The sequence below is a fragment of the Grammomys surdaster genome, unplaced genomic scaffold (genome assembly GCF_004785775.1).
Source record: "Grammomys surdaster isolate TR1022 unplaced genomic scaffold, NIH_TR_1.0 241, whole genome shotgun sequence".
In the NCBI taxonomy this organism is placed as follows: Eukaryota; Metazoa; Chordata; class Mammalia; order Rodentia; family Muridae; genus Grammomys; species Grammomys surdaster.
In genome coordinates, this window is record NW_021604686.1 from 5242815 (window position 1) to 5256179 (window position 13365).

The 13365-nt window shown below is 46.1% G+C and overlaps 1 protein-coding gene across 1 annotated transcript in view; it reads left to right on the plus strand.

The window, feature by feature from the left end:
- The window catches only part of Uaca (uveal autoantigen with coiled-coil domains and ankyrin repeats), an 89287-nt gene that overhangs the window by 53974 nt on the left and 21948 nt on the right, over positions 1 to 13365 (plus strand). Inside the window, exons 3-9 of the mRNA XM_028774582.1 lie at positions 1307 to 1395; positions 4175 to 4239; positions 5000 to 5057; positions 5722 to 5792; positions 5893 to 5999; positions 9468 to 9649; positions 11408 to 11445. Coding sequence (XP_028630415.1) covers positions 1307 to 1395; positions 4175 to 4239; positions 5000 to 5057; positions 5722 to 5792; positions 5893 to 5999; positions 9468 to 9649; positions 11408 to 11445 — 610 coding nt within the window. The remainder of the gene's footprint in view (positions 1 to 1306; positions 1396 to 4174; positions 4240 to 4999; positions 5058 to 5721; positions 5793 to 5892; positions 6000 to 9467; positions 9650 to 11407; positions 11446 to 13365) is intronic.

Here is a 13365-nt window from a genome sequence, read left to right on the forward strand (position 1 = left end):
GGAGGGGCGTGTTCTCAGGTGCAGGAGGGGCGGGTCCTCGGGTGCAGTTTTGGATTCTGATAAGCCATCTGATGAGGGTGTTAGGAGTTGTCTGGAAGAGCAACAGGTACTCTTAACTGTGGGTCCCTCTCTAGCCCCAAAGTTAGCGTCTTAAGCAGGCTTGACCCACCTTGTTAGGGACCTTGATCAATGGCGTCTGCTTGTGTGAAATGTCAGTCACATGGGTAGAAGAGGAAGAATTCAACATCGACAATAGTCACTGTTGAAGGGAGAAAGCATGGGTTAGCTTGGTGATTCCGGAGAGAGAAAGTCTGTTCCGCTTTGGTCTAACCCTCTTCTGTAACTTTCTGCAGTAGTTTCAGTGTATTTTAAAGCAAACAAAATAACCTCTAGAAATGTTCCAGTGTGGGTGCTGAGAAAGTGGCTCAGCGGGTGACTGCTTGTCACCCAAACACAAACACCAGAGTTCTTATCCCTGAACTCATGGGAATGCGGGCCTGCCTATCATCTCCTGAGCTGGAGCTCAGGGGCTCAGAGAGTGGAGACGGGTGGGCCCTGAGCACATTGGCTGGGCAGGCTTAAGTGAGAGACCCTGCCTCAGTGGGTGGGACAGAGCCTGATAAAGATGCCCAGTGTCAGCCCTGGCCTTCCATGTGCATTCACACACTCTCAAATCACACAGACACACAGACAAACACACACCCCACAGGCATATATACATGCCCCCCTCCCCTTCCCTGCCAAAAAAAGGAAAAGAGGAAAAATTCCAGGATACCATTTATTCAGTTCAAAGCACCAGGGGTATTGTTCACAAAATAATAAATTAGAAGGCTAATGGCATTATATAATGACATTTTCTCTTATCAAAGCTGTCAAATATTAAAGTGCTCCATACTAAGGTGATATTTCTAGAGTGTCCTGGCTAGTTTGTGAATCATATTTTAAAGCATTTCAGATATGGGAATTAAAAATGTTCTATTTGTGAAGGTGTTCTAATAAAGCAAAGCCTTTGTAGCAGTGTGTGTGTGTGTCTATTATTAAGGGATGATGTTGATAGAACATTTTTTTTTAATGTGTGTGTGCATGTTTTGCCTGCATATATGTGATACCTTGAGCCCAATGAGGTCAGAAGAAGGTGTCGGATCCCCTGGGACTGGAGTTACAGATGTTTGTGAGCTGTCTTATGGGTGTCATATGGGAATTGAACCTAGGTCCTCTGGAAGAGCAACCAATGCTCTAACCACTGAGCATCTCTGGCTCACCTTCGTTCGTTTCCATGGTATAACGGGTGTTCTCTTTCACTCAGCTTCCACGTCGTGGCATCCAAAGGGAATCTGGAGTGTCTGAATGCCATTCTTACGCATGGCATTGACATTGCAACGAGGGACAGTGCAGGTACACCTCCTTCATTATCAGCCCCTCCCTCCCTCCCTCCTCCCACCCCTCCCTCTCTCCCTCCCTCAGGAGTGGGCCTTTCATACTCTGGGCCAACACTTTACCTGCAGTCACACCCTCAGCTACTCCTCACATTGGAAATCAGACCTAACTTAAGAAAGTGAAATAACTGTTCCTGCCTCAGGTTATTTATTTACTTACCGTTTATTCTTAGATTTATTTTACATGTATACATTTTGTGCCTGGCTGTATGTGTGTGTACCATGTTAGCACAGTACCTGTAGAGGCCAGAGGTGGTTGTAAAATCCCCGTGTGCTGGCTGCGATGGGTACTGGGAACTGAACCCAGGCCCTCCACAAGAGCAGCAAGTGCTCTTAAACCACAGAGCCATTGCTCCAGCCCTGAGTTTCTGAGTTGAGAAAACATTTACTCCTGAGTATCACCACGAGAGAGGTCAAGCACAGGGGACGTGGGCCGGAAGGGCTGCAGGCCTGCCAGCTAGTGCTGGTGCTACCATGCTCGACTTTGGAGACTTTAAGGGGCTGTTTTATTTATATTCACATCCTGTGTCACGTCCTCTCTGTGACATTTGACACTCGGTTAGGTGTCTTCTGTGCAGGAGAAATAACTGCCTCCACGGTGGCAGTAAGGATTGTGACAGCTGACGTCCTGTAGCGTCTGGGTGGCAGCTCTTCAGAACAGCTGAGTACTGTACAGGCTTTACCCATGTTAATTCATCTTCTCTGCACCTCAGCCAACAAGGGTTGGACATGCTGAATTCTCAGTCACTCGCCCCAGGTCCTACAAGAGACCAGTGCCCCTAGGGAACCTGTCCTGGGTTTGCCTGGCTGTATCACAATTTGTTTAGACAGTTGGAATCTTGCTCACTCCTGTCTGTCTCTTTAAATCTCACTGCTGAGTTTGCACATTCAAGGTAAATACCCAAGTGTTTAGACACAGCTGTTGCTTTTCCTTCAGCGAGAGCTTTAGATCTTGATGAACTCAGATATTTTTATTTATTGTTTGCATGGGTTGGGGTGTATGCAAGTTAGCACGCACATGTGCCAGTATACACGTGGGGGTCAGAGTACAAGAGCAGGAACTGAGTCTCTCCTTCTACTGTGTGGATCCTGAGGATAGAACTTGGGTCACAGTGGTGGCACTTGCCTCCCAGCACTTGGGAGGCAGAGGCAGGCGGATTTCTGAGTTCGAGGCCAGCCTGGTCTACAGAGTGAGTTCCAGGACAGCCGGGGCTATACAGAGAAACCTTGTCTCAAAACAAACAAAACAAAACAAAAAACAAACAAAAAACCCCAAAACCCCAAACAAACAAACAAAAAGAACTTGGGTCACCAGGTAGGAAGCAACTGCCTTTGCCCCCTGAGCCCTCTTGCCAGCTCTCTGAGCTATACCTGCAGCTCAGGAACTGAAATGTGACACAGTCGTGTCTCACAGACTAGAGGGTGTGTGGGTACAGTTGGCTGTGCTATATCCGGACCTGCTTATAGACCTGTGTTCTCTGTGGTTTGTGTTAGAACCTGGCTGGTCAGACCTGGGAAACGTACAGCTTACTTAAACTCACATTAAACTGTGTGGGTGTGGAAAGCCTGTGGGCTTCTCTTTTTTAGCCAATGTGCTTGTGAAAGCAAGCCGCACATTAAGATATTTGTGATACTGGAAAGAGCTAAAGGGCATTCCAGGTTGGATGATGGCACAGCCCATGAAACCCTGATGCCTTTCACTATCTAAGTGAGGTGTATGTGCAAGGAAAGACAGTTAGGAGGGACAGCAGGATGGCTCAGTGGACAAAGATGCTTGCCCCCAAGCTGGATGACCTGAGTTTGATCCCCACCTGGACCCACGTGGTGGGAGAGGAGAACTGACTCCTGTAGTTGTCCTAAGATACTTGCTGGGGCACATGGATACCTCTGCCCACAGATGTGTGTGTGTGTGTGTGTGTGTGTGTGTGTGTGTGTGTGTGTGTGAGAGAGAGAGAGAGAGAGAGAGAGAGAGAGAGAGAGAGAGAGAGAGAGAGAGAGAATGAGTATCTGATGCTCTTCACAGGTTTGTCTTGTAAAGATAGTCAGCCTCTCAGACTGATGGCCTCCCCTTCCCAGCCTCTCACATGATGTCCTGGGGCATCAGTTTCTTCACATCTTCCGTTTTCTGTGCCCATACTAGCTAGCCAGAAATGTTAGGTGGAACCTAAGTGTTCCTTTTCTATACCATCTTTCTTACCCTAAAAAATGTATTTTTTTAAAATTTTATGTGGATTGGTGCTTTGCCTGCATGTATGACTGAGGCCAGAAGAGGGCGTCAGATCCCCTGAGACTGGAGTTATAGATGGTTGGAGTCACCATGTGGGAGATGGGAACTGAATCCAGGATGTCTGCAAGAGTAGCCAGTGCTTTTAACCACTGAGACATCTTCAGAGCCATTTCCTTCTTGTTCATCCCTGTGCCACTGGGTAACTACTGTGTCTCAGGCACCGCCATCTGTGCTGAAGGTTCGGAGACACACAAGGACAGACCTCCTACCCATTAGGAACTTACAGGATTCGTTTTTTTAGCTGCCTGTGTGTGTGTGTGTGTGTGTGTGTGTGTGTATGTGTGTGTGTTACGTTACTAAAATGTCAAACATCTTAGGAACTGAAAGTCTATTTATAAGTTAAATATACTATCAACCAACAAGGCAAAAAAAAAAAATGTCGTATTTCTATGAAGACTCCTATATGAGGAAAATAATCCTTCACACAGCCTTGAAATGTTTGCTTTTGTAGGGAGGAATGCGCTTCACCTGGCAGCTAAGTACGGACACGCGTTGTGCCTGCAAAAGCTTCTACAGGTAGACATGGTGGGGACACCTGCTTCTAACTGAGGCCCTAAAGCTTGAGTGTGCTCTTGGTGTCTTTAGAATCTGAGATCAAAGAGTGGCGGGCGAGCCCTAACTATTCACTTGACTGGTAATTTTTCCATCCTTTGTGAAGGAATGTGAACAATAAGAAACAAAAATGCGAGGGAAGTGAATCACATAACTCAGTGTATTAAAAATAAACAGTGAAGACTTGGCCTTCCTGTTGATATGAGCTGGGGGCCAGAGCTTTCTGCTGCCTAGAGCAGGCATGAGACAGAGGAGAGACGGGTTCCTGTGCATCTTTCTGTGTCTCCACACAGATGACTTATACAACATGAGAGTAACATCGTGAGTTTTCAACAGGCAGCCACGGGCTGGTGCTAGCCACTTGGCTGCACGAAGCCTTTGGCTGGAGTGTGCAGCCCTGTGTTGATCTTAGAACTGGTTTGCTCTCCAGACTCATTTTAACTCTTGTTGGAAAAAAAACAAGCCCAAACAATACCATCTTTTCAATACTCCCGGCTATTGTAAGGGGCATATGTTTCCTGTTGGGTGAAATACTGTTCAGTTCACAGTTATGTGACATTCTTTTATTTGTTTCACGTCAAAATATTTAGTGTATTGTCTGAGCGTCTTTACTTTCTTTGATAAGTGGAATATTTTAAGATTAAATAACAGCTGTTCATTCAAATATGGGTCATGAATTTTAAAACAAAGCTCTCCCCATCACCCTGTCACTCGGTCTCACCAGTACAACTGTCCCACGGAGCATGTGGACCTTCAGGGAAGAACTGCTCTTCACGACGCAGGTGAGCAGAGAGTCCCTCCTGGACACGATGGTCTCTGAGTACATTGACTCCCTGAAAGTAATTTTAAGGGTTTAACATTAATTTATTTGGATAATTGGTGAAGAAAAAGTAGTTACTACTTTGTATGCTTAAAATTGAAATTTACTAGTTGCAGCTGAAGAAGATTCATTCGGGGGTGGGTGAGATGTCTCAGCAATTAAGAGAGCTTGCTCTTCATCCAGAGGACCCGAGTTCAGTTCCTTACACCTATGTCAGGTGGCTAAAGACAGCTCCGGGGGATCTGATGGCCTCTTCGGACCAATGTGGGGACTGCATGCATGCGCACCCCGTTCCCCCACCCTACACACATGCCCACATAATTAAAAGTAAAATAAAACTTAAGTCTTGAAATAAAAGATGTATTCAGTCACTGTTAGTCACTATTTGGCCAGTTTGGTAGACAGGTGAGACGGAAGGGGCAATAATGCAGATTCCTGTTGGCCAGGGGTGCAAAGCAAATAAATAATAATTCTACAATTAGCAGAGCTCCTCTTCTGTGCCGGCTGAGAGAGAAGGATGTGTAGCTTGCAGAGTGCAGTATTTAGGCTGCTTTACTTGGACCTAGCAGTGCCCCCCCTGCCAGCATGCTCACCATTTGTTTGTCACTGTCCTTTGTTTCTCTAAGCCATGGCAGACTGTCCTTCCAGCATCCAGCTGCTCTGTGACCACGGGGCCTCCGTGAATGCCAAAGATATAGTAAGTTGGTTTGTTTCCTCTCCTTTCAACCGACATGTTGTGACACTCACTTCCTGGAAGACCACTGCCTTAATGTCACTTTGTTTTTCTTGTCCCTTAGGATGGGCGGACACCACTTGTTCTGGCAACTCAGATGTGCAGGCCGACAATTTGTCAGTTGCTGATAGACAGAGGGGCAGATGTCAATTCCAGAGACAAACAAAACAGGTGATTCCTTGGTGGTGGTCCCTTGTAGCAGCTAGAGGTCTGTGACACTGTTGCTAAGACATGGTCTTCCCAACTTGCTCTCCTTGGACAATCACTGAGAAAAAGCAGCAACTTGGCTGTCGCTGTACTTTTAATGGGTTCCCTTCCCTTCCCTACTACCCTTCCCCATCCTATCCCTTCCAACTTCTCCCAATACTAGGTAGAAGAGAAAGAAGGTTAGAGGGAAAGTGGGTGTTGATGTTACTGACTACTTTCTGCTGATTAGGGGTATCGAGTTCCTTGGGAGTAAGTCCAGTCTTCATCTTCAGGATATTACCAACCAGCAAACAGCAATCCAGCAGGGTGGCAGCAGCAGCAGCAGCAGCAGCAGGGGGAGTAGCAGCAGAGGGAGAGCAGAAGCAGCAGGAGCAGCAGCAGGGGGAGCAGCAGCAGCAGAGGGGGAGCAGCAGCAGCAGGGGGAGCAGCAGCAGCAGCAGGGGGAGCAGCAGTAGCAGAGGGGGAACAGCAGCAGCAGGAGGAGCAGCAGCAGGGGGAGCAGTAACCCCACCTCTAGCATTTCTATGCCCTCTCAAGTGTCCCCAGAATTCCAAACATAAACTCTGCATCTGGCCGAGTCACAACCCTGTCAGAGCAGGACACAAGCCTGAGTCAGCTGCTGTGGACAGTCTGAAGCAGTCTCACATCCTACACCTGGGATCAAAAGGAAAACATATTCCCATAGCATAACTAAAGAAACCAAATTCTCACTGCACTAGGGCCCATATTTGGGTCAGAAACCTAAGAAAAGAGGAATCCTACCCTGGTTATTTAAAATGTTCTAAAGATCTTTAATGTTATAGGTACACTTAAAGACAATTTATAAGGCTATATCTACAGTCTGTTTCTTTATGTGAGAGAATATCTTGAGATTAAAGTGGTTCTTGGGTACCCTGGAGTTTGACAGTGAGCCACTTTGGGTTTTCCTTGGGGATTCCCCTTAGCTCCGAGGGCTCAGTAATGTTGCCTCCAGGCCTGATTCACTCTGTGCCTTAAAGGCTTGTTCTGGTTTCCTTCCTGTGGCTGGGGCAGAGCAGCTTAGAGGAGGAGGCATGGGTTTATTTTAGTTTACAGAGCACAGTCTACCACTGAGGGAATCCAGGCCAGGGACTTAAGCAAGAACTTGAAGCGGAGACTGTGGAGGAACTCTGCTTGCTGGCTGACTCTCAGGCACAGGCTCAGCTAGTATTTATGTACTGTCCAAACTCACCTGCCTAGGGATGGTGCTGCCCACAGTGGGCTGGGACCCCTGAAGTTAATTAACAATCAAGAAAATCCCCCACAGAGTGCCTGCAGGCTAGTCTGGTCTAGGTAATCCCTCAACTGGGGCTTCTCTTCTCAAATGACTCTGAGCTGGTTCCGTTGTCAATCAAAACTAACCAGGACAGAGTCTCTTCATTGATATTTCCTTCTGCATTTAATGCTATTTCAGCTGACATGGTCCAGTAATTTCTATCCATAACTGTATCATTTCTTGATCAGTTATGTCACAATGGTTACTTACACTAGAATTATGATTTTGGTTATTTTCTGTTGACAAATAACTGGAAAATATTCCCTCAATTATTTTATTTATTTTAATATTTTTAGCCAAAATTTCTGAGTGTTTATGATTACTAAAAAATGCCCATTTATTTGATTTTGTTCTTTTAAACATGCACCCTATTGTTTGTAACTCATTGGAAGGAGACAGAATAAAATAGTATTCAGGTATTAGAGTTTTTAGCTTGAGTTTTTATTCAAATATTTCTCTTTGAAGTGTTTTCTAAAATTCTTACGGTATATATTCCTTGAACACGGTGCGATGTAGGGTATCTTCATACAAGCATATGTTGGATACTGATCATATTCTGCCGTGGCCCCATGCCCTTCCGCCTTCTTAAGTCCCCTTTATTTTCATATATTTCAAAGAAGGAAATTCTTAAGTAAGGCACCAGAGTGATTGAGGAATCCCTGCATTCCCCTGTTTGTGTAGATATTATACTCTGATTCCAGGCATGACTAAGAAGATTCAGTTTTAAAGTTAAGTTTAAGATTAAAGAAGGGCTTCCACACAGACCCCATGACAGTGTTTGATATTTCTGTCAACCTTACGTGTTTCCAGGCACTTTGCTTTCACTGGACACTCACTGCCGAAGTGAGGAGAGGCGGTGCATAGTTGTATGAGCTTGTAGCAGATGGTTTGGGAAATATAATTTGTAACACTATTTCAGTTTTTCTCCTTGTTCTATCTTTAGCATTTTTTTCATCTAGTGAGAAAAATTTTATTAATTTAAGTCTAGATGTTTATATAGCAGCCACAGAGGGGCGTGACTACAGAAGAGAGCATGCATAGAAAAACAAGACAAAAGTATCCAGTGTTCACATTTGAGACAGGAGTCGGATATAGGCTAAGTCACTTTAGTGGCGATGGGGTAAGTCACTTGATTGGATATGGGGTCAGTCACGTTAGTGGGTATAGTGGGTATAGGAAGCAGACACTTTAGTGGCTATAGGATTAGTCACTTCATTAGGTGCAGGATCAACTGCTTCCGTAGATGGAGGGGAAGTCACATTAGCAGCTATAGGACCTGTCACTTTAGTAAATACAGGCTCAGTTATTTTATAAGCTGCAGAGAGAGTCACTCATTAGATTCATTCAGCCACTTTCAGAGATGCAGGATCTCTCAGTATTTCATCAGGTGACTGTTCCTCAGTGGTTAGGGTAGATGTGACAAGACTTTCTGGGATCCTCCCGACTTAGCAGGAACTTAACTGTACTGCCACATGACTGTTCTTTGTAGACGCAAGTCTGGGATGTTCACAGGCACATCATATGGAAGCAGCCTAAAGAGATTCCTGATGGTGAGGGCCTGCTTCTGAAAGGCCTGCCAGTGAGGAAGCGAGGCTCTTTCATCCTGGCCGCTGTGCTTTATTTATTTATTTGCTTGCTTGCTTATTTATTCATTTATTTATTTACTTAGGACGGAGGCTCATGTATCCCAAGCTGGCCTCACAATTGCCATGACGCTAAGGATGCCCTTGGTCTTTTGATCCTCAGGCCCTTATCTTGTGGGCATAGAGATCACAGGCACATATAGCCCCGCCTACAGGGTACTGGGGATCAGACTCAGGGCCTTGTGCACTCTAGGCAAGCACTGTGCAATCGAGCTGCATCCCCAGCCCAGCAAGGCTCCTTCAAACAGGACATCAAGAGCAGAACCTGATTTCCTCTGCTGGGGAAGGGGTTTGTAGGGAAAGTTCGTGGGAATGTTCATTTTAGAAATGTGATGAGTTAAAGATACTAAAAGATAAACTAATATATGAATCTGTAGGAAATGTAACTTCTTGAGGTGTCATCTGCTCTTTAAAAGGGGGGTCTTTCCTAACAGAGTATTTCTGGAATATTCCTTGGAGTTTCCACAAGGTCTTGGGTTTTCTGTCTGCTTTCAGGACAGCCCTCATGCTGGGCTGCGAGTACGGTTGCAGAGACGCAGTGGAAGTCCTCGTGAAAAATGGTGCCGACCTGACCTTGCTGGATGCCCTGGGCCACGACAGTTCTTACTATGCAAGAATTGGTGACAATCTGGACATCCTGAACCTTCTGAAGACGGCATCAGAAGCCACCAACAAAGGTGGCAGTGGGTTTCTATAAAGGGCGTGTTTTAAAATGTTTCAAGGTTTTGGTTTAATTCTGTGGTCTATGAACTGGTTTGTGCAGTAGGTACTGTGGAGGCCAGAGGGGGGCGTCAGATCCCCCAGAGCCAGAGCTGCTTTGCAGGGGCTGGAACTGAACTTTTTCAGGGTAGCTGAGCACACTACTGTCCAACTCCTCAGGCTGTCCCTGATCACTGTGGCCTAACTCTGCCTAAGGAAGGAGAGGCACCAGGGGTGTCCTACTAATACTGTAGTGGACACAGGAAGCTGCCCGTGCTATGTTAACAAGGAGGAGAGAGTGAGCAGCCTCTCCTCTTACCAAGCTCTTCATCTCTCTGTTTTTTGATAAGGTCTTAGTCTGTAGTCCTGGCCATCCCGGAACTTAGTAGACTAGGCTGGCCCCACAGAGATCCTAAGTTTGTTTTGAGTTTGTTTGTTTAGTTTTTTTTTAAATGACGTGTATGTATCTGTGTTTGGGGGTGGGGAGGTATGTGCACATTAGTGCAATTGCCCACTGAGACCAGATGATGGTGTCAGATCCCCTGGAGCTAGAGTCACAGGCAGTTGTGGGCCACCAGAATGGGTGCTGGGAACTGAACTTGGGTCCTCTGCAAGAGCAGTAAATGCTCTCGACCACTGAGCCACCTTTTTAGCCCTAGACTGTCAAAAAAAAAAAAAAGTTTTAAAGAAAGGATCAGTGTATTTAAAATATTCATCTGGTGTGTGCCAAACACCTGTGCCAAGTATGTGTCTGTTTCTTCAGGAAAAGCCGGGAAACTATAGAACAGCTCAGTAAAGTTAGCTGCTTGCTGTATCTCTGGGGAGCCTCTATTAAAATCCTACCCGTAGTCTGTTCCTTACCTGTAAAGAAACACGTCAGCCACCCTCACTTTGAACCGGACCTCACCTGTGTTATATGATGCGTTTGGAAGGCTGTGCCTGCATACATTTTGTTTGTAGCATAATTCTTATTGATATACAAAATTTCATTTATGTAAAGAAAGCAACTTTACATAGGCAGTGTTTAAGTTATTAGGTTTCTACTAATGTGTATGTAAGTATTTTTATATATTTTATAATTACCTGGGTTAGTCCCTGGAGGGCAGGAGAGATGGCTCAGCAGCTGAGAGCATTTGCTGCTCTTCCGTAAGAGCTGAGGTCAGTTCCCAGCACCCAGGTCGGGTGGCTCCTAGCTGCCTGTGACTTCAGCTCCAGGGGACGTCTGTTCTGTGTGCACTGTATGCATGAATCCCGCAACATACGCCTAAGTAACAAATAAAACAAAGCTTTAAAAACATCATTCCCTACAATTTGAATTACAGGATATGCATATTTAAGTTTTTCATAACTTGATAAGTTACCTTTCTACTTATATGAATATCATCATTTTAAAACATCTTCTCTATTTTGGTAGGTAAAACAGACTATCTCACTACCTTTTTAACCATAAGTTTTGGGAATAAACTAAAAAGTAGCCAGCTCTAAAGGAAAATTAAAGCTGTAGAGGAAAATTGGATGTTGTCTCTGTGATACAGTTGGTGAATGCCTGTCAGCCTACGCTACCCTGATGCCATAGTTGGGGAAGCCAACTGTACAGTTGGGGAAGTCTTTCCTAGTATACCCCGATGGTACAGTTGGGGAAGCCTAGGATACCCCGATGGTATGGTTGGGGAGGCCTTCTGCCGAGGTTATGCTGCTGTCTAACCGGTCTTCTCCTTTTCTCTTTAAATCCTTAGGGAGAGAACTTTGGAGGAAAGCACCACCTCTGCAACAGGTGTGCCTTTACTTACATTAAAAAAAATATTTAACTGTACCAGCTAACTAACTTCTTCCTTATATCTGGCTAGCGGTTGCACGTGGGTGCTTCGAGTTTAGCCACACATTGTCTACCCTCAGAGAGTCAGTGCCCACAAAGTCCGTGTTCAGGGCACGAGATCTTGAGAATAATACTGTGCCACTCAGCTTGCAGCAAGGGTGGGAAGTTGCATTCCCACTAGGGCCTGGAACATCCCACTCTTCCTGCGTGAGAGGCAGACCTTACTGAGATTCTTCAGTAAGATTCTTCAGGGCATTATGGCCTTAACAACAGAGCTGATTATATTGTTAGAGAAGATTCTTCCACTGAAATAAGAAATGAAGAAAAAAAATGGGTTTGTTTTTGTGTTTGGACTCAAGAGTCTTACCAGGCTGTAGTCCAGGCTGACCTTGGTCTCCAGGCTGACCCTGGTCTCCAGGCTGACCCTGGTCTTGCTGTCCTCCTGTCTCAGAGATAATAGGTGTGTACCAACACACCCTCCTGAACACAGTTCAGAACTGATTATATATTGTGATTTCAATACCACTGTTAATGTCTTATTTCTTTTTAGTGTCTTCTCTATATGTGTTTAATTAGGGAGCTTGACTAATTTAAAAAAAGAGCACAATCCACAAAACACTTTAGTCGGTACCAATTTTAACAAATCTCGTTGTGACCCACCCCTCCTTGCATCTTGGTTTGAGTGAAACTCTTACATTGTCTTCTCATCTCTCCAAGTTAGAATGAGGTTTGGTTCACGACACCCTGGCTCCAAAGCTTGAGCTGGCAGTTTTCCTCCTCTGCTGGCCGTTCCCTTCCAGGCTCCCCACTTCGCCCTAGTCGGGGAGTCTGGCCACTTCCCAGCTCTGAGGAGGAAGGAACCAGGTACTTTCCTAGCATCTCCCTCTCTCATCCCACCATCTGCCTTTTCACACCATCTGAAGGCCACGCTGCAGCTGCAGCTCGCCCACCATTCACTCCATCAGAACCCAGCCCATTCATGCGAGGGTCTCGTCTGTTGCTCATGTCCCACTCTTCCCCGTTGGCCAGATAAACTAAAGCGTAGAGTTCTGAAATACACGTTATTGATAATCAGTGTGGAAATGGACCTTTGCTCCTGATACAGGAATTATCTCAGTGAATGCAAGGAATCAGTATTTTGCTGGGAACATAGGCCAGAATGGCTCCAAAGCCCATGCTTCTTTGATTTATTGAACGTTTTTATAGAGATCAATTGTAGGTTGGATTTGTTCTTTGCTGTGTGTCTAGTGCCAGAGAGCCCAAGTGTAGTGCACAAAGGCAGACCGGCCTGTGTTCAGTAGGGGATTTGTTGAGCACCTGTAGGGTGCCAGTGCTGTGCTAAGTGCTGACAGATGTGTGGGGTGCTGAGTCCCTGCCCTCCTGAGTGGTCCGGTTAGGAACGAGGGTTCACAGTGAGCCGAGGAGGACACCGTGTCTGTGATCTGTGATAAGAGGCTGCACAGAGGGATAACGAAGCCGAGAGCACACGCTGTGTGAGGAGCCGTCCTGAGGGAAGGTGGGCAAGGCCAGCGTGATGGCAGTGGTGTGCACAGGTGTCAGGAAGCCAGACGCCGGGTTAAGAAGGGCATCCCTTGCTCTGGACTCCAGATATACCTCGTCACAGGACTGCTGACTAGCAAAGGCAGGATGGAAGTCCCCAGTCAGCGTGCAGCGCTGCCACAGGGAGCCAGCGGTGCCTGGAAGGTTCTCCTGAGCCTTAATGGATAGAACTGATGAAGTCCGATTGAGCCTGGCAGGTGAGAGTGGACAGTGTGAGGGTCAGGAAGGGAAGATGGGAGAGTGGAACAGAGAGTAGCCCAAGAGCTGTCAGATGCCATCTGGTGATGGAAGCCGGGACCAAATGATGGCTGCAGGACT